Source organism: Amblyraja radiata, chromosome 41 (assembly GCF_010909765.2).
Source record: "Amblyraja radiata isolate CabotCenter1 chromosome 41, sAmbRad1.1.pri, whole genome shotgun sequence".
In the NCBI taxonomy this organism is placed as follows: Eukaryota; Metazoa; Chordata; class Chondrichthyes; order Rajiformes; family Rajidae; genus Amblyraja; species Amblyraja radiata.
The window spans coordinates 10,434,494-10,458,440 of NC_045996.1; the positions used below are offsets into that span (position 1 = coordinate 10,434,494).

Genomic DNA, 23,947 nt, shown 5'->3' on the forward strand with positions numbered 1-23,947 from the left:
CGCAGATAAAAGATGCTTTTTAATTTTAAAATTATTTAAATATTTAAATTTTTATCAAAGGAAGCAGAGATCAGCATACCTCTAAATTCAACCATTTATCCAGTACTTTTTTCCCATTGAACTGGCAGAGAAGACCAGAACTGGTGATGCAAAAGGTGCTTTTGGCCATCTTCCCTTTACCACATGCCACTCCAGAGAAAAAGTTATTATGGAGCTCACCCAGTAATCCAGATCGTCCTATTAAGGGAACTGTAATATTTGCCTGAATTGGAAAACATACAGGGATTTGGTTTAGTAGTCAACAGAAATATGTTAAGTTACACAAGAACACCACCAAGCACCCATTAAGATTGCTCAAAGATTTGATCAAAAGCATCCAACATGTTCAGGATAAAATTCGGTCTTCATCTCATTTAATTTCAAAGCAAACGTGGTGGGTCCACCAAAGAGTTATAATCTTATTAATATATTTAAAAAAACAGAAGACCCTAACTAGAAAGTATCACAGACTTGCTTTTGATCTTGGTAGCCAAGTTGCAAGATATTTTAAATTTTACAGGCAAATATAAGGAAGTAACTTTGATTTCATCATGAATAGCAGGAATCACATCTTCATTAAGATGTGGACTCAAAAACGTCTAAATGATTATCTCTATGCCGGATTCTGACAATTAATCTTGGCTGAAGATTATATGATTAGTATTAATAGCTAGCCCATTCAATGGTTCTAATTAAATTGTCGATTTAGCAATCAAGCTGAGAAAAAAGAGATTTATGTGTGGCAAAAACAAAATGAGGCAAAAGACAGACTTGCGAAATAAATTAAGAACACATCAAGGCAACTGCAATTCATTACAAAATAATTTATTGAAATGATAGCTTACAACAGATATGAAAACAGCATCTTGAAATGAAACTACTTATCACAGATCAGCATAGTTGGCAAGACTAAAATTATTTTTAATATGGTGACAAGCATTGTATGCCAGATTAGAAGGCAATCTTAGACAATGATAATAACCTACCTTGCAGGTTTTGGAGTCATTCAGGTACCAGAACTTAACATGTCGGTTGCCAGCTGTGACAAAGTAACTGCTGTCTTCAGAAAACGAAACAGTCGTCACTTTACTAGAAATTTTATTAGATGCTACAATGGAGTTTTTCTGTAAAGTAAAAAGTATTTATTTAAGCACCAATGCACAAGACACATCCTCGCCCTATACTCAATATGTGATAATTTTTCACTAGAAAAAAAAAAATCAGACAGTAGAGGATAAGGGCCTCGATATTCAAAGAATACTGAGGACTGGAATTTAGAACCAGACAGATTTTTGTTAATGGTGGGATAAGATGAATGAATGAATGAATGATTGAATGAATGAATGAATGAATGAATGAATGAAAACTTTATTGTCATTCAGATATACACCTAGACACAGTGCACCTTGAACGAAATTTCGTTGCAATTGACTCTCCAAATCAGGTAATAGTAAAAGTAAAAGTGCTAGGTGCGTCCATAAAAATGCCTCATGTGCATGGTTCTGTAAAATAAATATATATAAAAAGTTTTTAAAAAGTGTCGATATTTAAAAAGTTCTAGCCTCGGTTTTGATTGTTCAGTAATCTTATGGCCTGGGGGATGAAGCTGTTGCAGAACCTGGTTGTCCCGCTCTTCATGCTGCGGTACCTCCTCCCAGAGTTAAGCAGTATAATCAGTCCAAATTGTGGGTGTGTGGGGGCTCTGGTAATGCCCTTAGCTCTAATCAGACAGCGCTTGTACCCCATGTCCAGGATGGAAGGAAGAGAAGTCCCAATGATTTTTTCCGCTGTCCTCACCACTCTCTGAAGGCACTTCCAGTCCGCAGCTGTACAGCTGCCGCACCACGTAGAGATGCAGCTGGTCATGACCGACTCAATTGTGCTTCTGTAGAAAGTGGCGAGGATGGGAGGGTGGAGGTGTAAACTTCTCAACCTGCGGAGGAAGTACAACCGCTGCTGTGCCCGTTTTGCCAGAGATGTAATGTTTGTGGACCAGGTTACGGTATCCGTTATATGCACCCCCAGGAACTTGATCCTTTTCACCTGCTCCACTGCTGAGTTGTTGATGCAAAGTGGAGTGTGACTGGGCTGAATTTTCCTTCTGAAATCGACGACAATCTCCTTGGTTTTGTTCACATTTAGAAGGTTGTTCCTGCTGCACCAGCTCACCAGCTGTTCCACCTCCTCTCTATATGCCTGGTCGTCGTTATTGCAGATGAGGCCCACTACTGTTGTGTCATCCGCGTATTTGATGATATGGTTAGTAGTGGACCTGGCGACACAGTCATGTGTCATCAATGTAAAGAGCAGCGGACTCAGGACACAGCCCTGAGGGGAGCCGGTGCTCAGTGTGATGACCGAGGAGGTGTTCTTTCCCACCCGCACAGACTAGGGTCTTTCAGAAAGGAAATCCAGGATCCAGTTGCATAGTATGGTATTGAAACCTAGGGGTGCCAGTTTGCTCACCAGATGCTGGGGGATTATCGTGTTAAATGCTGAGCTGAAATCAACAAACAGCATCCGCAAGTGGGTGTTCCTCTCCTCCAGGTGTTGTAGGCTCAGGTGGACTGCAGAGGAAATAGCATCCTCTGTGGAGCGGTTCGGGCGATAAGCAAACTGGAACTGGTCAAAACTGGAGGGGAGTTTAGAGACCATGTGCTGCTTAATAAGCCTCTCAAAGCACTTCATTATTATTGGTGTGAGTGCTACGGGGCGATAATCATTCAGGCAGGTTATTGTAGACTTTTTGGGAACTGGTATGATGGTGGCTGTCTTGAAACATGATGGAACAATGGCCTGGTTCAGGGAGATGTTAAAAATGTCTGTCAGAACCAGAGCCAGCTGGTCGGTACATCCCCTAAGCAGACTGTTATCCAGTCCGGCTGCCTTTCGCTGGTCAATGCCCTCCAGGATTTTGCGGACTTCAGCAGTTTCAAAAAACAGTGTCTGTTCTCCTGGTTGTGGCTCTAATTTCCTCACTGTAGTGGTGTTCAGTGCCTCAAACCTGCCGAAATGATTATTTAGTTCATTTAGAAAGTCTGTGTCATCCTTACAAGACATCTGAGGGGCCTTGTAGTTTGTTATGGCCCGGATGCCTTCCCACATGTTCCTGGTGTTGGTATCATCCTGGAAGAAACCCTGGATTTTCTGTCCGTGGGCGCGCTTTGCTTTCCTAATTTCGCGGTTGAGGTTGGCTCTCGCTGTTCTCAGAGCCCCCAAATCACCAGATTTAAAAGCCGCATTTCGTGCTTTCAGCATGGCACGCACCTCTGCAGTAATCCAAGGTTTGTGGTTAGCCCGGGTTGTGATGTTCCTGATGACAGTGACGTCTTCCATGCACTTCTGTATGTATCCCGACACTGACATGGCATACTCATCCACATTGATGTTTTGGTTGTGAGTGGCTGCTGTCCTGAACATGTCCCAGTCCGTGCACTCAAAGCAGTCCTGGAGTGCTTCTGTAGCTCCCTCAGACCAGACTCTAACCTGCTTCACAGTGGGTTTCTCTCTGATCAGCAGGGGCTTATAGGCTGGGATGAGCATTACAGAGAGGTGGTCAGAGGAGCCGAGGTGAGGCTGGGGTACTGCTCTGAAAGCCTGCTTGATGTTACTGTAGACCCGGTCCAGCGTATTCTCTCCACGTGTAGCAAAGTCCACATATTGATGGAAATGAGGGAGGACAGTCTTCATGTTGGCCTGGTTAAAGTCCCCATCAACAATAACAACGCCCTCTGGATGATTTCTTTGCAGCTCGCTGATGGAACGGTAGAGAATACGCAGAGCCTCCTTAGTGTTGGCTGCAGGGGGGATGTATACAGCAGTAATGCTAACCACAGTAAACTCCCGTGGCAGATAGAATGGCCTGCATTTCACAGTCAAAAACTCTATGTCCGGAGAGCTGGCTGGAAACAGCGGTAGCATTATTACACCAGCTGTTGTTTGTGTAGATGCACACACCCCCACCCCGGGATTTACCAGTCAAAACAGTGTCCCTATTTACCAGTCAAAACAGTGTCCCTGTCGAGCCGGAAAGTTGTTAGCCCCCCTAAGCTAACAGCCGCATCAGGTACAGATGGGTTTAGCCATGTCTCTGTCAAAACTATAACGCAGCAGTCTCTCACCTCCCTTTTTATTGTGAGATCCAGATGTAGATAATCCATTTTATTTTCCAGAGAGCGGACATTCGACAGGAGAACGGATGGGAGCGGTGTCCTCCACGGGTTAGCCTTTAGCCTCGCCGTTAGCCCCCCTCGACAGCCCCGCTTCTGTCTTCTGTAGCGCCGCCTCCGTGTCCTTCTGTAGCGCCGCCTCCGTGTTCTTCTGTAGCGGCCAGTGTTTGTGAATGTCTCCGCAATTCTGCAGGCCGCTGGGTTCTCCCGACACAGCAGTCCGAGACAGTGCAGGCGTTCCTCGAGTTCAACGTCCACGTAGTCTCTACTGCTTAACCGTTGTAATCTCAGTAATGCCCCATGATCGTACGTTAACTTGCAGCCTGCCCGCTGCAAGTTATGAAGCCGGACCTTAGAAAACTTACCGCTATCCCTAACAAGAGTCAATGCAGCCGCAGCCAACCAGGGCGCCGCCATTTTACAAGATATGGAGGATCTTGGCAGAAGATTGTTAGATTGCGGTTCCTTCCATCATTGAGCAGACAGAGTTGCATAATACAACGTAGACCACGTCAGAAAATTACGTTTAGTTTAGAGATATAGCATGGAAGCAGGTGCCCACCAAAACAATTTTGACTGTAGACAAAAATGCTGGAGAAACTCAGCGGGTGAGGCAGCACCTATGGAGCAAAGGAATAGGTGACATTTCGGGTCGAGATCCTTCCTCAGACCCGAAACGTCGCCTATTCCTTTGCTCCATAGATGCTGCCTCACCCGCTGAGTTTCTCCAGCATTTTTGTCTACCTTAGATTTTTACAGCATCAGCAGTTCTTTCTTAAACACGAGTCCACTTTGACCATCAATAACCTGTTCACATGTTCTATTTTACGCCCACTTTCTCATCCACCCCCAAAATACCAGCGGCAATTTACAGACACCAATTTACCTACAAACCCCCATGTCTTTCGGATGTGAGAGGAAACCAGAGCACCTGGAGGAACCTCACGGGGAAAGGCACGGGGAGAACATGCAAACTCCACACAGACAATGGAGATCAGGATTGAAACCGCGAGATAGCAGCTCCACTAGCCGTGCCACTGCGCCGCCCATCATACTGCATGATTAAGATGTAATTATCTGGAATTTCATTGCTACTGCTGATTACTAGGTACACATACATTTGGAATTCAAGTCTAGTTGAAGTTCTGTTGGGGTTCATTCCAGACAGATTAATCCCTTGGATTTTTATCCCACAACATACTTCCTTCAGGTTTAATTGCATAAACAGAAAAACGACTCCACTACCTTTTTATAACACAATTGTCATCCTACCTTCCAATCCCAGACATTCACAAGCTTGTCATGCTGGTAGCCTACTGACACAATATACTTCATGTTGGGTGCAAAAGCCACACATGATACTCCATATTTGTGGCACTGCAGTTCAGCCACTTGAGTCTTCTCAGCCACATCCCAGACCCGCACTGCAGGCAAGTGTCCACTCTGAATTTAAAAGTAAAATTACATCAGCACATTTGCAGAACATACACTGGGGATCAATTAAACAATTTATCAGGTAACTGAATTTAGATATTTACTGACCCCCAAATTGCATTTACACTTTGGGGCTCAAGATCTGTTTAATTTACAGCTTATGAGTATAGCTGAATATAATTTTTTATATGCCTTCCCTTTAACTCTGCATCTCCTAACTATATACTTTGTTTTACTTTTTCGTACGTAGTGCAAAGCTACAACTCAATTGTCCATCCTCCTGTGCAAAATACTACGTTTGATTCCATGCTCGCATTCAATATGTAGTCATAGCGTGGAAACTGGCCCTATGGCCCAACTTGCCCACACTGGCCAACATGTCCCATCTACACTAGTCCCACCTGCCTGCTTTTGGTCTATATCCCTCTAAACCTGTCCTATGCATGTACCTAACTGTTTCTTAAACGCTGTGATAGTACCTGCCTCAACTACCTCCTCAAGCAGATCGTTCCATACACCCACCACCCTTTGTGTGAAAATGTTACCCCTCAGGTTCTTATTAAATCTTTCTCCCTTCACCTTAAACCTATGTCCTCTGGTTCTTGATTCTCTTACTCTGGGTAAGAGACTGTGCATCGGTAAGAGACTCTGTGCATCAATTGCAATTACATTTATTTTATTTCCTGTTGGCCGAAGACAGACAGGTCAGTAGAAGAAGGAGAATTGAAGTGGCTAGCTTCTGCGAGTCCCAGATGAAGCATTCTTTCAGTCTGCAGACAATAGTATGCAACCTTGATGACATCAACTATCTGTAGTCCAACTTCAATTAACATTTCTTTAATGCATCTTTTTCATAATTATCAATCGAAAGTTAAATTCAGTGCTCAAATTTCAGTTAAAGTTAGCACTCTCGAATGAATCACTACATTTTGCAAAATTCAGGAATACAGGTAAAATTTCATCAGGTTACCCACCAATTAAAAACTAAACAGAGAATGTAAAGTGAATAAAGCATGTCACAGTATGTCAGAAATCCCAATAATATGGTAATCGATTTTTCTAACATTGTCAGTGAAGAGTAAATGGAAATGCCCAAGTTTAAAAAGAAATTACAGGAACAGTTAAGTTTGTTTCAATGTACAATGCACTAGGTTTGGAGAATTCAATGGAAATAGAACAAACTATATCCAAGAGTTGAAGCAAAAATGTAGTGCAATTAACTGGCTGCATTGAAATAAATTGACACACTTTGTCTCTTCACACTTATTTAGAAGGTTATATATCACAGAACCTGATAATAACATTCCAGACTGCAAATATTGCCTGCCACTTTAAGAAGACACTCACCTCACCCGTAACTAAGAATTTTCCATCTGGTGAGAATGCCAAAGAACAGATTGTTTTCCTACATCAAGAGAAAACATCAAATGAATACTTAAATCGAAGCACAGTATTCATTTTTAAACAGCATTTTATCAACGCCAAAGAATATTGAATACTCAAATCCACTTCCTAGCTACTTTAATATTTGCACACCAAGAAAGGTAACATTCTCAGCTATCTGAAAATCAACATGAAATCACAAATGCTTTATAAATATTTCCCAAAACTTCAGTAGGATGCCAAAGTGGGTCCCTTCTGTAACCATCACCGGCTTACTACCAAACACCTAACATTCCCCCTCCTACTTCTCTGCTAGTGCTGCTTGCCACCAACTTAGGCCAACTGACATGGATAACAAGAACCTACATATCAGATACATTTCTATGGTTAGAAGAGTTAAAAGGAATAACATTTTAAAAATGTGGTTAAAATCATCAGTAAACTCAGTACTAATAAACAAGCTCAATGAGTCTATGATTATCCAAATATTGACCAGTCAAGATATTCTACCCAACTCTAATCTTAATAAAAAAGTAAAAATGTGAAATAAAAACAGGATACTGCATCCTGACATGCAATGATAAATGAGAGCTAATGTATTTTACAACATTAAATATCCTTCATCAACTCAACCTTTAAAAAGTAGTCATTAAGTAATGCATTGTGTGCCAAAATTTTCTTTTGTGCATGACATGATTGGATTGCTCCACCATAGGCAAGTACTGTTTTTCTCCCGTGTCATTGAGCTGGATGCAAAATAAAATTAATTTCTAGAGAAGAATGTGATTGCAATTATTTCCTGGTTAAATTTCACCATTGCAAATATTGCTCCCTTAGAGAGCTACCCAAGAAACCTAGTCATATTTGGAGGATCAATAAATATTTGGATCGCACTGTGGCAGTAGTGCTATATAAAAGCACCCTCCTCCAAGAGATTCCAGCCAAGGTCACTTTTAATGTTTGCAACCTGCTCTTGTTGTTCCTAACATCCCCATAACCCCCACTTAATTCTCTGCACCCAAATAACAGAGAATTCAATCTCTAGACACCCACACCACTCATTGGGATTGTGTTTACCATTCTATTTAACCCGTCAATTCCCCATATTTTTCTTTGTGTGTCCTGTTGCACATGAAAGAAAATGTACAAAGTATAAAACCCCCAAAAAATCAGTAAATTTGGGGTGGTGAGTCCATAAAAAAAATCCTTGTTGAAATGAAGAGTCATGACCTACCACACCCTCTTTGCCACCCAAAGGAATGATACAGACTAATTGCTTGGCTAAAGTTGTCTTATTTGTCATCTTACCTTGAGGCATTGAGAATATGACTCTGCTTATTCTTCTTTGGGTTGCAGAGCACCACCACGCACCTTGACAAAGAAAATTAGAACTCAATTTTGTTAGTTTCAGAAATTATTTTCCTATTTAAGAACACCGATTTCAAAAGTTTGAAGTAAACCCAACTTTACCAAAACTAATTCTGCACCAAATAGAGAATGACATAGTGAAGTCATGAGACTAATGTTTTACACACACTAATGTTTTGCTATTCTTGCTTATTTTCTTAGCTTAAAACAAAACCAATTTATACAGTTTATTTTTGTTAACTTTGTAATCTTGGCATGTTGTAACTTTATAAACTCAGCAACTTTGCATTTTCTCTGAGATCACCCCCCCCCCGTGCTAAGATTTCCTTCCGCTTCCCAAAATATGTTTTAGTGGGCACATTAATTAATTGATTGCTGCAAGTTGCCCCCAATGTGTACGCTATTTGTAAATTGAAATTACAACAATTAATGTAAATAGAAAAACAGCACAATGCAGAATACAGAGCTACAGCCTTTAGTGTTATAGTTACAAGAAGTGCAGATAAAAAAAGTGTAAGGGAACAATGAGATATTTTAGGAGATCTGGCCACATTCCTTCTCAAGAATCATGCATATTTAGTTATCATATGCACTGACATGCTCACACTTGCTAATTATGCTTCCTACTTTCGCATGCAAATTGCCAATATGTATCACAATCAGCAAAGTTTCCAGAACCAATCCTTGTGATGCACCACTCACTATTCATGGCCTTCCAATAAAAGAAAAGCCAATAATCTTAGTGCCTATTTTGAATGGGCAGATTGTTGAATATCAGTTTAAAATAAATCTCTTTAAAGCCAGCAACTGTCTCAATTATCATTCATGCTTTATCCACAAAAGCTGGGTCTACATTGCCACTTACCCTGCCGGATATGCCACTAGCCCCGTGGTCAAATCACAGGCTAAACTACTGCTGTTGGATGCTGTAATCCCAAGGACTTTGTCCAGTGTAATCTATAAAAAAAATTAAAAGCAAAACATCCAGATTACTTTGTTAGCTGGATCATAAATTGTATTTGGACAGAGCACAGAGAATTCCAAATGTTGGAGCAAACACAGAATCTCTCCACATCATATTCTTCTAAATATTTATCCCTTCCCAAAAATCACAGAACAGGTTAAAAATGCATTTGTTGAAATAAGCAACTGCAGATGCTGGCAACTTCCATATTACTAAAACTCTGTTCTTGACCGGTTTTGGCTTTCTGTGCTGTGGTTTCCGAGAGAACGCCGCCACCTACGGCCGTCATTTTTGGCCACCTCGCTCAGAGTCCCCCTCCGCCACATGTGTGCCGAGGATTTTTCCCGTCAACGAAAATTGACAGAGATAATAATGTTTTTACAACATTCCCCATTCTCTCTGCTGCCCCCGCTGGAGGGAGGGGGAGCGACTATAAAACCAGGAAGTGGTGTGCCTCAATCAGTCTCTGCAAGTGGTGTGCCTCAATCAGAGCTTTGAATGACACTGACAAATGTCTACAGCACTGTGAGTACCCTTAATTTGGTTTGAAAATGAAAATATGGTTAGAGGTTAAAAAAAGCACTGCCTGCAAATGGTTGTTTGGGTTTGGGTTGAAGTAAAAAGGCACTCTCTCTCCCCCCCCCCCTCTCCTCTCCCCCCCTCCCTCTCCTCTCCCCCCCTCCCTCTCCTCTTCTCCTCCTCCCCTCTCCTCTTCCCCCCTCTCCTCTCCCCCCCCCTCTCCTCATCTCACCCCTTCTCAGCACACCCTCTCTCTCCCCCTCTCTCTCTCTCCCCTCCATCCCCTCCCCCACCCTTCAATCCCTCTTGCCCCTCTCTCTGTGTCTGTCTCTCTCTCTGCCCCTTCTCTCTCTGCCCTCACTCTCTACCCCCGCCCCCCCCCCTCTCTCTAGATGTGACTGCAAGTTGGGGGCTATGCGTCAGTGGATAGGGTGGTTATTGGGTAAAAGGAGCAAATTAATAATATTAATATAATATCAAGGGGTGTAATTAGCGTGAGTGCGGGGGGGGGCGGAGGATAGTTAGTGTGTGACGCTGCATGCCGCCTCTCCCCCCCCCCCCCCACAACCGCACGCTGGGGGAACAGACCCAACGGGTCTGCACTTGGTCTAGTATTATACAAATTTTGACAGTGCTTGATTAATTTAGCAGCTCAGGCAGCATCTCTGGAGACTGTGGATAGATGACATTTCGGGTTAGGACTGAAGAAAGATCCTGACCTGAAACCTCACCTATCCATGTTCTCCAGAGATGCTGCCTGACCTGCTGAGTAACTCCAGCACTTTGTGTCTTCTTAAAATTGGATTTATACAACTCAATATGTCTGAAAGTAGAAATAGGGAAAGAATAATCAGCTAATTAAATCGAATAGATGAGACAAAATAAAATTGCTTAACAGTTTTTAAAAAATTACACTGCTGCTACAATGCATACAATCTGTGGTTACTTAGTAGATTGAATATGCTCTCTCCCAGACTTCTTGGACAGTCTTTAAACATTGGGAACTTGCTTCTTGTCTGCTTTTGTGCATTCTGAGGTGGCAAGCAAGGGTAATGTAGGAAATGCAGATGAAGAAAAAGGTACTTGGCAGGGCAAGTGTGTCAGCAATTTGCAAAGCGCAATTTTTGCCAAGCTGTGTATGCTAGGGTTCTCAATGCCATTCTGAATTATCCTTCCTCAGTGTGAAATCATAACATTACCCTGATGTGTAGTCCTAATGGTAATTTACTTATTTAACATTGGAAACAACACTGGCTGACAAAATAATAGATTGTTAGATTAGTGTAAATAAATATTTTTAGTGGGAGAAAGGAAGGAAAAATATAAAACAAAAAAAAATTGAAGATTATGCACTGGTGAGGTAATTATGTAATTAGCATCATATATATATTTTATGTTAAGTCTCTCCCATCTATTTAAAAGTCAAGAAATGTGCCACCAATCAAAGTGAAAAATACTGTGCAGGTAGCAATATTATCCTCAAAGTGAATGTTAGGATAGAATAGTTGCTGCAAAATGGAAATTACCCATATTTCTCTTGTTTTTAAATAACTTACTAAAAGATGTGCAAACCCATGTCAAAAATTTCCATATAACGTGACTAAGTGGAATGTTGGAGGAACAGCACTGAAGAACTGAAAGTAAACCTACGAGGAATATCTGTGGTCCCTATCAGTTCTTCACAGAAATACGAAAAGAACTGGAATTACTAATTAAGTAAACAAATCTAGAAGGCATCGAGAAGAAATCGAGAACAATTTTGGATTTCCCTACAGATTCAAAGAGTTGCATGGCTGATTTAAGCATTGACCTTGCAACATAGTAAAAATGATGTACAAGTACTTTTCTTAAGGCGCATATTCCCGTGTTGTGAATTGGATTTAACGCAATTGATAAATTAGATAACATTATTTGAATTTGGTGGGCGGCAGTTTATAACACAATTTTGATCAGAAAACTAGACAACTACTGAAAAAAGCTGTGTGGCAAATAAAAGCCTAGGGAAAACAACAGACACAAGGAACTGTAGATGCTGGTTTACACAAAAGAACACAAAGTGCTGGAGTAAGTCAGTGGTTTACGCAGCAATTCTAACGAATATGGATAAGCGACACCTTCTATCCATGTTCTGAAGGGCGCGACTTTTTCGGCAACTGCCGGCACCCATCATAGGTCACCAAAAATTCTCAACATGTTGAAATTTCAGCGGCGACCAGAAAGACGCTACGACTCTTTGGGTGACTAGGAGACTTACTCACAACCATACAGGCGACACCCTGGCGACATGTCTGTATGATCAAGAGTAGTCGCCCAAAGAGTCGTACCTTGTTCTGGTCACCGCTAGATTTTCAACATGTTGAAAATTTTCGGCGACCTGTAACGACCCTATGATGGGTGCCGGCAGTCGCTGAAAAAGTTGTGCAAGTGGGACAGGCACTTTTCCCACCGAATTACTCCAGTACTATGTCTTTTTGTAGAGAAAACAAATTGTTTCGATATAACCACCACACAGTAATCAGCCATTTGTTTCTTAAGAACAGACTGTCCGTTCTACTGGTGGCCATTGAAATTGACAAGCACTCTCTGCTATTGACAAAAAAAATAACAAGTGGTAGCAGAACTCAGCAGGCCAGGCCGCCAGTGTGGAGGTAAATGAACAGGTAACATTTTGGGTGACCAAAAATGTTGCCAATTGATTTCCCCCTGCAGATACTGCCTGGCCCAAGTTCCTTCACACTTTGCTTTTTGCTCAGGATTCCAGCTCCCAGTGATCCTTATGCAATGATACTCAATTAAACAATGATATAGCCTTTAGTATTTTTCACCCGCCGTAACAAAAATAGACTTAAAGCTATTATAAAGTCCTTTACTTTGAAAATCTTGTGAGAGAAACAAAACTTTGTTTTTGCTGAGTCTAAAACTCTCAGTCCAAACACTCTATTCACCATTAACAAAATTTGTCTAATGTGATTTTCGCTAACATGGGATGTCTTTGGACCACATCTATTGCATTATTAACTACCCAAGTTACAATTGTAAATACAAATGTTCATTACATGTACTGTGACAAAATGGTCTAAATACCAAGTTTAACAATAGGGATTTTTAGTTCCTTGATAAGGTCCACAAAAATATTCTTTAAATTGCTCATTAAATATTTAGTGCACATACGGTTCACATATAAAGAGGGGGCAAATAAAGCTTTCAATTGTATACAATTAAGTGTATTATAATGTATCAAAAGACGAGCAACTAAAATTTTAAGCAACTTTCATTAAACTGCTGCAAAATATTAAACAGAAAGCCTTCACTAAATATGCAATAAAAGTGCAATATAAACACCCTGATGGCATTTGGTGTTATTTTTTATTCATTTGAAAAAGATATATATGGCATTAGTGGGTTATTTATACCAGTCACCAACCACAGTTATCTACTTTCACAAATGTAATTTAAAACACGTTTAAATTTCATTAGTTGAGAAGTAAACCATACAAGACATTTAGAGTCAAATGCTGTAGGAGTGGAAACAAATGTGAAGTACTCCTGCCACAGTTTAGGATTTATTGGCTTAGGATCAGATTCTTGTGGTTTTAGGCCACACTCTGGAAGCTGAACAAAGTTAGTGACGCCTCCATGCAAAAACTGCAGATCTGGTGAAGATTAAAAGGAGCCTTTTCTATAAAGTGATGAGATTAAGCTGAGCCCTTTTCCCTTGATAATGTTTACTCATTTATACCCCTTGGAGACCATTGAACCAGAATATGAAGATAAACTACCACCTTCCTTTCTTTATGTGCTCAAAATCAATTACTCATGCACCCTTCACTGTAAGATCTCATGTCTTCCACCATGACATGCCAAATTTTACTATGCTGTTTAAATCATAGAATCAAAATCAAATTCACAGTAAGATATTTAAAATATATCATAGAACAACATTCAGATTATGATGAAAAGTCTGTCTCATTCAAATGCTTCCACTGCAAAAGCAATTCTCTTTCTCTTCATATCTCAGCATTCGCTGTAAGGCACCAACTTTACCGCTGTGCCACCGTGACCGCCCGGACAGACCAAATATAAAAGGATCAGAGAGAGGCTTGAAGGCATTTTACGCACTAAACATTTCTGATTTGCGATAGAAGAGCCTTAAAAGTGAAGTCACAGCCAAAACATCAGCTGTACAAGGAAGAAAGGTCAATACAGCAATAGTTGGAGAAGTAAACAGACATTCTGTGGCCACACACAATTCCATGATGATATTTTGCCTCCTGGGTGCAAAAGGCAAAGATGTATTGAGCAGCCACAGAACTTTCTGTATTTTGAGAGTGAACAGCTATTTGTTTTTGGTCTGTTGTATAATCAACAACATAGGAAGAAATACAAATGAGGTCTTCTGGAAAGAGATCAAGCAAATGCTCAAAGGTGATAGTATCCAGGTTTTACTCCCAGCACCACACAGCGGCGAGTCAGGAGTAATAGAGCGGATAAATGGAGCATTTTACAGCCCCAATGCAGATTAATGTATGGCTGTGGCAATATTGTAGGAGGGCAGCTTTAAGAGTCATGAGAAATTGGCATGAAGGGTTGAAATTGGGCAGGTAGAATGATTTTATGCAATAACATTTGTGACAGTATTCATAATTCAATTATATTTGGTTATACGAAAGGACAAAGAAAAACAAAAAATAGGAGTTACGATCCTTAATTTGGGAAATGCTTGGGATCATTCTTTTCTTTGCATATTTAAAAAAAATTATTAATCAATATTAATGTACAATAGTATTAATAATTAATGTTGGCTATTAATTAATGTAATAAATAATGTATAATTATTATGCATTACACATTTTCCTATGCATATTGTCATCCAAGGCACCTCAGCCACTGGCTACATTCTCAAAGAACTCTGGTACATTTTATATACATACACAATACAATTTATTTGTCACTTGAACCTCATAGAGGCTCAAATGAAATGTTGTTTCTACAGTCATACACACAATAAAAAAAGACCCAAGACACAACACAATTTACACAGACATCCATCACAGCGCATCTCCTCCTCGCTGTGATGGAAGGCAAAAAAAACATCATGTCACTTCTGGAAATCCATAGTGACATTATGTAATCTGGTTAATATTTTCTAAGTGTTCTGTTACCTCATCATTCATAATAGCCTCTAGTATTTGCCCCACAGATATACAATCTGTAATTTATTTATTTTTTAATTGTTTTTAAATGTAGCAGGGTAATGCTCACCAATCTGTTACAACATTCTATTATTCCGTAATGTACAGAATTCTAGAAAATTATTAACACATTAACTGTTCATCATAGAAAATATATTTGCCCAATCTGACTTTTGTGGGACTTCAGGTTATCAGATGTGATTAGCGGAGTTACCAGAACCTGCAGACGATGGAATCGGGAAAGGAACATGGAGCATAGGACCGAATAAGGGAAGATATGACTTGGTGGGAATGAAGGAGGAAAAGGAGGCCAGATGACAAGAGTGTGGTACGGGTGAGGAAGAAACTGGGTGAGTGGGAACAGGGTGTTGTCGTAAAGATAGGCAATGAAAGAGGCAGAGAGCAGTCGGGTCAGTGTGGAGTAAAAATTGAAATGGCAGGCGCTTCAGGTGCCCATGCGGACAGAGCACTGATGCTCAGCAAAGCAATCACATAGTGTGTATGGTCTCACCGCGTGGGTTCCAGCCTCTTGTTATTCCTTCCCATCTCTGCTCCACCCCATTCCATTCCTCCTCACCTGGATCCACCTATTGTGTCAGCTATTGCCCCACCCTACCATACTGGTTACATCCTCTCCACTTTCAGTCCAGAGGAAGGGTCTTGACCTAAAAAATAAAAAATCAGCTACCCATTACCTTCCACTGATGCTGTCTTAAGTTCCTCCAGTAAATTGTTTTGTGTGGGAAGTAATTACAGACATACCAGTCTTCCTTGATTGTCCACCTCAACCTCCTGGTATATCAGTTCAGTTCTCCACTCACAGATCCCAATTCATCTGCCACTGTTAAGTACAAGCCACGTTTCCACCATTACCTCTCAGCTGCAGACACCGGTGTCTTGGCCCAAACATGGACAAAACAGCTAAATCCCTGATGATGAGGAAATATATAATAAAATTGCTCAAATGATAAGTTCTTAAGGAACTTGTGTTAAGTTGCAAGAGAAGGGTTTGGAGTTGGGACTTTCAGAAATACATGCCTCCACAAAGAAATAAAGAACAAAGAACACACACAGGAGAACAGATGGCTTATCATGACATGGAAAGGTTGATCTGAATAGGCATATCTTTATTTATTGCTTTGAAGCAATAATCATGCTGTGAGAAGTTGTAGTTGGTTTAGGTTGCTGTTTATAATGGAAGTTGTAAATGGGATCTTTCTCCATGACATGGGTACCATCCTTCTTCCTTTGTGACACATCTCAGAGTTTGGCTGTGTCATTTAAGGCGATTTATGGTTGCCTATGTTGGATTGTAGGCACCAAGGGTAGATACTAGTCTGTGAGATGGTTTGTGCTGTTTACATGCGTTTATGTTGGGATAAGAGATAAGGCATTAGGTGATGGTTGTGTGACCTTTGCAAAAGGATTTCTTATGGTTACCAGAAACTGAGAAAGTAATTCTGTTTTGATCTTTCATTTGTTGTGAGGAATGCTTTTAGTGAAGAGGCTTTTACATTATTTTCTTCCAGAGATAGTAGAGGGAGGTTGTAATACAGAATGAAATTAGACCCGAGCTTGGGAAGAAGCAATCAAGTGTGACAATTAATGGCCTTTATGTGTCTGTAGTTGGGAATTGTGTGATTAGAACTTTGTCTTTATCACTTTGTAAGAATGAGGCAAAACTCATCTTTAATCTTTGTAATCCATAAATAACTGTATTTTAACTATGTGGTTGTAAGGAAATTAATTGTGAAGTGTATTGTGTTTAATTACGATTGTAAGTATTAGACTTTGTTTAAATCGGAAGTTTTAGAAATAACTTTCTCTTCCAAAAGTGAAAATATGTTTTGTATGTATGTGTTGTGTGATTGCTGTATTATGTATATATTCTGAGAATTAGTTGTATATCTGTGGTTTTACTTTATTGAAATAAAATGATTTTGAGCAAAGAGGTTGAAGAAACCAGAGGGGAAGAAGGTTGTAAAGGGGCTGGAAAAGGGGAAATCATGTGACTATACGTGTTATCAATCAATGGAAAGGATTGGAAAGGATTTAGTTGATTGGTTAATGCAAATAAGTTAAATGTATGGTAAACCATAATGATTGGTTAATAGTTTGACACTCCTTTTGTACTATCCTTGTCTTTTACCTATATAATGTGTTACATTTATGCCAAAGTCAGTAGTTCTTTCGACCTGCCCCAGTTTCTATCTCTGTGTTGGAAGGTTTAAAGAATTATCCAGCGCTGACAGAATAAAGAATTGATTTTAGCAGCAATGGTTTGACTCAAGTTTTCTGGAATTAGACTGGCAAAAATAACTCATTTTAACAATGACAGCTGAGAGCAACTGGCATAGGCATCAAGACAGCATTTGATGGAACATGATATCACAGAACCTCAGTAAAACAGAAAACGACAGGCATCAAGTGGTGAACACTGCTACGATCGAGTCATATTGCATAGAAGGTGATTGTCGTGAAAGGATATCAACAATTCCAGACCTAGGAGATGGCAACTGTGCAGTGTGTTGGACCTTACCAATATCAGTTATATTATCAATGACATTTGTACCATCATAAAGTGGGGATATTTTTCGATGCCTGCACCATGATTAATTTCTCAGCAAAGAACAGTCCAAAGCTGAACGCAACAGTTATACAACATTCAGGCATGAAAAGACAAGTGGAAACTAATAATTATGCCTATAGAGGCAGCAATGACTGCTAACAGGAATCTAACATTAGTTCTTATCATCAATAGCATTACTGTCACTCCACCATAAATATCCTGGTAAGGGGAGAAGTTGTTATCACTCACGGAAACTGAACTACATTAGGCTCTTGCCCACCGATCCTCCACATAAACCCCTAGATTCCAGTTGCCAACTGCCTCCACCCAAGCTGCCATACACATACTCCATTGCCATTAAGCCCACTGCCTCTTGTCATATCCATTTTCTGCGCGATCTCATAGAGCTTGAAACCTCTCCTTCAACCCCCACTCCCTCTACTAACCCCTAGACGACCTCATCCCTCAGGGTCAAGGAAAGAACATTTACGTTGCGGCCCCGTTTCCACCGATCTTTCTACCACTACGCACAAGAAGCCATTGTATGCAGATGCCGATAGGTGTGTTCAGCTCTGACTGAACAATTTCTAATCGTGATATGGACTAGATAAGAAGACCTAATCTCTCAAACACCCCCCCTTCAGAATTCCAAATGACCCTCATCCTCTTCCTTCAGCACTCTTCCTGTCAACCCCAATTCCATGCCAGGTTACGTCCCCAATGAGTCCAAACTGTCCCAACCTCCCTAACCCCTTCTATTTGCTCCTGTGACTTCATTCATCCCACCCATTTCCCATCTCCCCAGACCCACTGACTCCCCCAAGCCTCTCCCCAGCCCAACCCACTGAACTCCCAGCACTGCCCACTTGCCTCCCTAATCTCAGTAGTGCAAGCTTGCCTCCCCATCTCATCGTTACCCACCTGACTGACTGAGCTCTCAATACCACCCACATACCCTCTTGACCTCCCAGTCCTGCCCACTTGCTCCCTACCCATCCCTAACCACTAACCTCCCAGCCCCTCCCACTTGCCTCCCCACCTCATCGGCCCCACCCAGGCCCCAAATCCCGCCAATTTGCCCCAAGCTCCGACGACTTGCACCCCCACCTCTTCAGCACCATTCCAATAGCCCCACCCACACACACCCCCATCCCCACCCCATTCTCCCCTCCTCAGCACCACTCAATTTGGCCAGCTCCCCACTCCATTTCCCCCCACCTCTACTCCTCCCCCACTCTTCTGCTCCCGCTCCCCCTCCCCATCTCACTGTTCCCCCCCACATTCCTACCCCACCTCAATCTATCCCTCACCCCCACCCCACCAGAAGAAAGCAAATGACATGTTAGTCTTCATAGCGAGAGGATTTGCGAATAGGAGCAAGGAGGTCCTACATTAATTGTACAGGCCCTGGTGAGACCACACCTGGAGCATTGTGTGCAGTTTTGGTCTCCTAATTTGAGGAAGGACAGTCTTGCTATTCATGGAGTGCAGAGTAGGTTCACCAGGTTAATTCCCGGGATGGTGGGACTGACATATGATGAAAGAATGGATCAACTGGGCGATTATTCACTGGAATTTAGAAGGATGAGAGGATATCTTATAGAAACATAAAATTCTTCAGGGATTGGACAGGCGAGATGCAGGAAAAATGTTCCCAATGTTGGGGAAGACCACAATAAGGAGTCACAGTTTAAGAATAAGGGGTAGACCATTTAGGACTGAGATGCGAAAAAACTTTTACCCAGAGTTGTGAATCTGTGGAATTCTCTGCCACGGAAGGCAGTGGAGGCCAATTCACTGGATGTTTTCAAGAGAGAGTTAGATATCGCTCTGAATCAAGGGATATGGGGGAAAAAGTAGGAATGGGGTACTGATTTTGAATGATCAAACATGATCATATTTAATGGCAGTGCTTGCTCGAAGGGCCGAATGGCCTACTCCTGCACCAACTTTCTATGTTTCTTCCCCCCCACATCGCCACGCTTCCCCAACTCGACTGCATTGCCCCATTTGCCCCCCACCCACACTTCCCCATCCTCCCCCCAACTTCTCACCCCTCTCCCACCCCCCCACTCTCCTTCCCCAATCCCACTCCCCACACCCTCCCCTTCTCATCACCACTCCATCCCCTCCGCACCACCACCACTCTCCCCCCCAACCTCACCCCACTCCCCCCCACTCCACACCTCCCCATCCCCACTTCCTTAGCACCACTCCACCACCTCCCCATCCCCACTTCCTTAGCACCACTCCACCACCTCCCCATCCCCACTTCCTTAGCACCACTCCACCACCTCCCCATCCCCACTTCCACAGCACCACTCCACCCCCTCCCCCCGCACCACCACCACCCTACTGTCCCCCCAACTCCTCACCCCACCTCCCTCCCACTCTCCTCCATCTCCCCACTCAGCACCACCCCACCCTCCCCCCAACTCCTCACCCCACTCTCCTTCACCACTCCACCACCTCCCCATCCTCACCCCCACCACCTTCCCCCCTACCGCACCACCACATCCCCGCGCACCACCACCCTACACCCCCCCCCCCCAAATCCTCACCCTACTCCCACCTCCTCCCCATCCTCACTCCCCTCCTCAGCACCACCACCCCACTCTCCACCCCTCCCCCAACTCTTCACCCATTCTCCTTCACCGCACTCTCCCCCCCAACTCCTCACCCCACTCCCACCCAATCTCCTTCACCACACTCCACCCACACTCTCCCCAAAGATACTAGAGGGGCTCTAGTATCTTTGCTCTCCCCATCCCCACTCCTCCCCCCCCCCCACCACCTCCCCACCACACTCTCCTATTTACCCCCACCCTCAGTCCCACTTTCTCCACCCACCACCACCACCATCTCCCGTGCCCTCTCACCCGCTCGGCGACGTCCCTGGCGACCGGCCGCGACCTCCTGAGGCCGAGGGCGGAGGGAGAGCGCAGTAGGTTCCTGAGGCGGCTGGTAATGCTGTTGCTGTCCGCGGCAGCGGCCGCCATCCCGGCGCTTCTCCTCGACTCACCTCAACTCCCCTCAACTCTCCTCTCCTCAACTCGACTCTCCTCTCCTCCCCTCAACTCCCCTCCCCTTAACTCTCCTCTCCTCAACTCCCCTCAACTCCCCTCGACTCTCCTCTCCTCAACTCCCCTTAACTCTCCTCCCCTCAACTCTCCTCCCCTCGACTCCCCTCGACACTCCTCACCTCTCCTCAACTCCCCTCAACTCTCCTCTCTTCCCCTCGACTCTCCTCAACTCTCCTCTCCTCAACTCTCCTCCCCTCAACTCTCCTCTCCTCAACTCCCCTCGACTCTCCTCTCCTCCCCTCTCCTCTCCTCGACTCTCCTCAACTCCCCTCGACTCTCCTCAACTCCCCTCAACTCTCCTCTCCTCCCCTCGACTCCCCTCGACTCTCCTCGACCGGGAGGGGGAACAAAAACTTCCCAACTGCCGCAAGAACAACCTCAGAAACTCTACCCTGCGCAAAGACACGAATATATTTGGCCGTGCGCTCCCAGCGGCAGTGCAGGAAAACTTATATATAAAACTTTTATCCCCGCTGTTTATTGGCGGCGGCGGCGGCGCGCGCTCGTTCACGAGCCGAGATTTAAACTCCAGTCTCCAACGGCCGGCGCGGCGCGCGAACCCCCGTTTAAACTCAAGCGGCGGCCGCTGATTGGACGAGCGCGGGTGATGGACGCGCGGCCTGTCCAATCCCCGCGTGGCCCCTCAGCTCATGTCCCCGCCCTGTGATTGGACCGAGCCCACCCTAGCAACTACATCAACCAATAGGCTTCGCGGAATCACCGCCCAAAACTCGTCGGTATTCCACATCTGCGTAACCCAACGCGCTGGGCTGTAGTACGTAACGGAGCGTCACGGCCGCCATCTTGGAATGCTAAACGCCACTTCCGTTATGCCTCTTGCAGTGTAATCACTGTTGTTGGCTGACAGTGTGTGATAAAGCTCACATATCACATCACAGATTTTGGTTAATTTTAAAGATATATTTATATATATATATATAAGTTAAACTTAATTTTGTGCAGTGTGTGTTAAATCAAAACAAGGGAAACTGCATAATACAATACAAGGGAAACTGCACAAAGGAGGGGGTTGTGGAGGAAGGATGGGAGGGAAATGAGCAGAAACAGATAGATTACACAGGGGGAAAACATTTATATATATATATATATATATATGAAAGGTACACAAAATTGCTGGGGAAACTCAGCGGGTGCAGCAGCATCTATGGAGCGAAGGAAATAGGCGACGTTTCGGGCCGAAACCCTTCTTCAGACTCAGATTCATATATATATATGAATGTGTGTTTGTGTGTGAGAGGCAAGTTAGAGATAAATAGATCTCAAAGTTCCTTGGTTCTTGGTTTCTTGGTCCTCCAAAATATTCCAAATGGAATTTAAACGAGGTGGTGAAGGGAGGGCTTAAGCCAGAAAGGGTTATTGGGAAGAAAGAGCTACTTTAAATTTAGTTGCATCTGGTTGGGTAACTATAGTTGGGTGGAGATTATTCCATGCTTTATGGATCAGAAGCAACTGATTCAAAGCAACACTATTTCTCTCTTTATCTTATTTGTCAGATGATGTACATAAACTATAAAGGCAATTATATTTATAAATATATACATATAAATATATGCAACTATATAAATATATTAATTCATATATATATATATTTTTTTACAAAACTGCACACAAAAATAGGACATGGGGTTAAATTTCAAATTCTTTAAATAAAGCTGACAAGCACTTTATTGGGTTCATGACTAACATAGTATCAACAACAAATATAAGAAAAGATAAAACATTGATGGCAAGTTTCTGAAAATGGCATCAGAATACACAAATACATTTTGTGCAACGGTTGTCGCGTGACCTGGTTGCCACAGTAAGTGCACATATTTCTTATTCCTTTCTATGTTTATGAATACCACATGGAACAATAAAATTGCAAACACCATTTCCACTTCATTCACCTGATCATGCAGTAGAATACTGCATCCATCTGAGTGGATGACCGCATCAGGCAGGTGATGAAGGGCCCCAGGTTCTGGGAGGTGCCCGAGAAAGAACGCAAGATCAAGATTGACAAAAGGTTTCAAGGCATGTTTCATGAGTATAAATTTAAACTGAATTACACTGTGGATAAGAGGGGCGGACCAATCAACCACAGCACAACAGAAGACCTGAAGCGCTTTTATGACTTGGACTCCAATGATCCCGACTTGGATGATGATGAACCTGGGAAGGTTCATCATCTGCATCACCTACTGCATTTCGTTGTACTGTACACTGACAATGACAATTAAAGTTGAATCTGATCTGATCTGAAGAGCAAACGAAGAGAGTTGGGGGAGAAACCGAAGCAAGGAAGAAAACGTGGTTCTGGCGAAGCTCTGAAAGGCAGCATGCTGAGAGATAAAAAGAAAAAGCAGAGTTTAAACATGCGGACAAAATCAAAAATGATGAAAGGCCTGGAAACTGAGAGCCTCAGTGACAATATCAGTACTGATGTTAACAAGAAAAAGCTTAAAATAACAGCGTGTGAAAAGATAAGCGCTCTGAAAGCAGTGAAAAAGGGGAGCAAGCCAATGAGATGAAAATTAAATCCCACTTCTGACCCCATGTAAAGTCTGGTGTAAGAGCCTGTTGTGACGAGCACAGTGAATACACGTCCAACACCCACGATATCGTGTAAGAAGAGTTTATTTTGAACAACTAACTGAAACTTCTAGAAGATCACCTGACCTCAGTCACGAGGCACAGGCACATTTGCCAGCTTCTGCTCTTGGCCTCAAGGGACGCTGGCATTTACATTGCATTTACATTACAGTACTGGTTGAGTAAGAATATTTAACAATGTCAGTCTATTAAAGAACTGGATAGCCAGTGAGTGTAATGTTAAGGCAGCGAATGGCAAGATTGTGGAGTGGTTGGAGCAGGTGAGAAACTGAAGAAAGATGCATGATTAGGTCTTGGAGGAGGTTTGAGCGGTAGGAGGCTTCTCAGCTTCTTGGGTCTGTTTTGCCATTTAATAAAATGATGGGTGATGTGAACATTATCTCAACCATATTCCTGCCTGCCTGTGATAAACAAGGAAGTGAAAGGTTATTAAATATCTATCTACCTCTGCTATAGAATTATTCTATGATTCTGCTTTCCCTACTATGGAGAAGAGTTCCAAAGACTCCCAATCCTCAGAGGCAAAAAAAAGTCTCCTTTAATCTGCCTCTAACAGACAGCTCATACAGTATTTTTTTTAAAATAATGCATTCTAATCTAGATTCTTACCC

General features: G+C 42.7%; 1 protein-coding gene across 1 annotated transcript in view; it reads right to left on the reverse strand.

The window, feature by feature from the left end:
* LOC116967865 (mitogen-activated protein kinase-binding protein 1-like) overlaps nucleotides 1–20,707 on the reverse strand; it is a 45,928-nt gene extending 25,221 nt beyond the window's left edge. Inside the window, exons 1-7 of the mRNA XM_033014497.1 lie at nucleotides 20,517–20,707; nucleotides 9,259–9,350; nucleotides 8,334–8,396; nucleotides 6,990–7,047; nucleotides 5,481–5,651; nucleotides 1,026–1,163; nucleotides 80–262 (exon numbers count right to left, since the gene is read on the reverse strand). Coding sequence (XP_032870388.1) covers nucleotides 80–262; nucleotides 1,026–1,163; nucleotides 5,481–5,651; nucleotides 6,990–7,047; nucleotides 8,334–8,396; nucleotides 9,259–9,350; nucleotides 20,517–20,636 — 825 coding nt within the window. The 5' untranslated portion in view covers nucleotides 20,637–20,707. The remainder of the gene's footprint in view (nucleotides 1–79; nucleotides 263–1,025; nucleotides 1,164–5,480; nucleotides 5,652–6,989; nucleotides 7,048–8,333; nucleotides 8,397–9,258; nucleotides 9,351–20,516) is intronic.
* Between the last annotated feature and the right edge of the window lie 3,240 nt (nucleotides 20,708–23,947).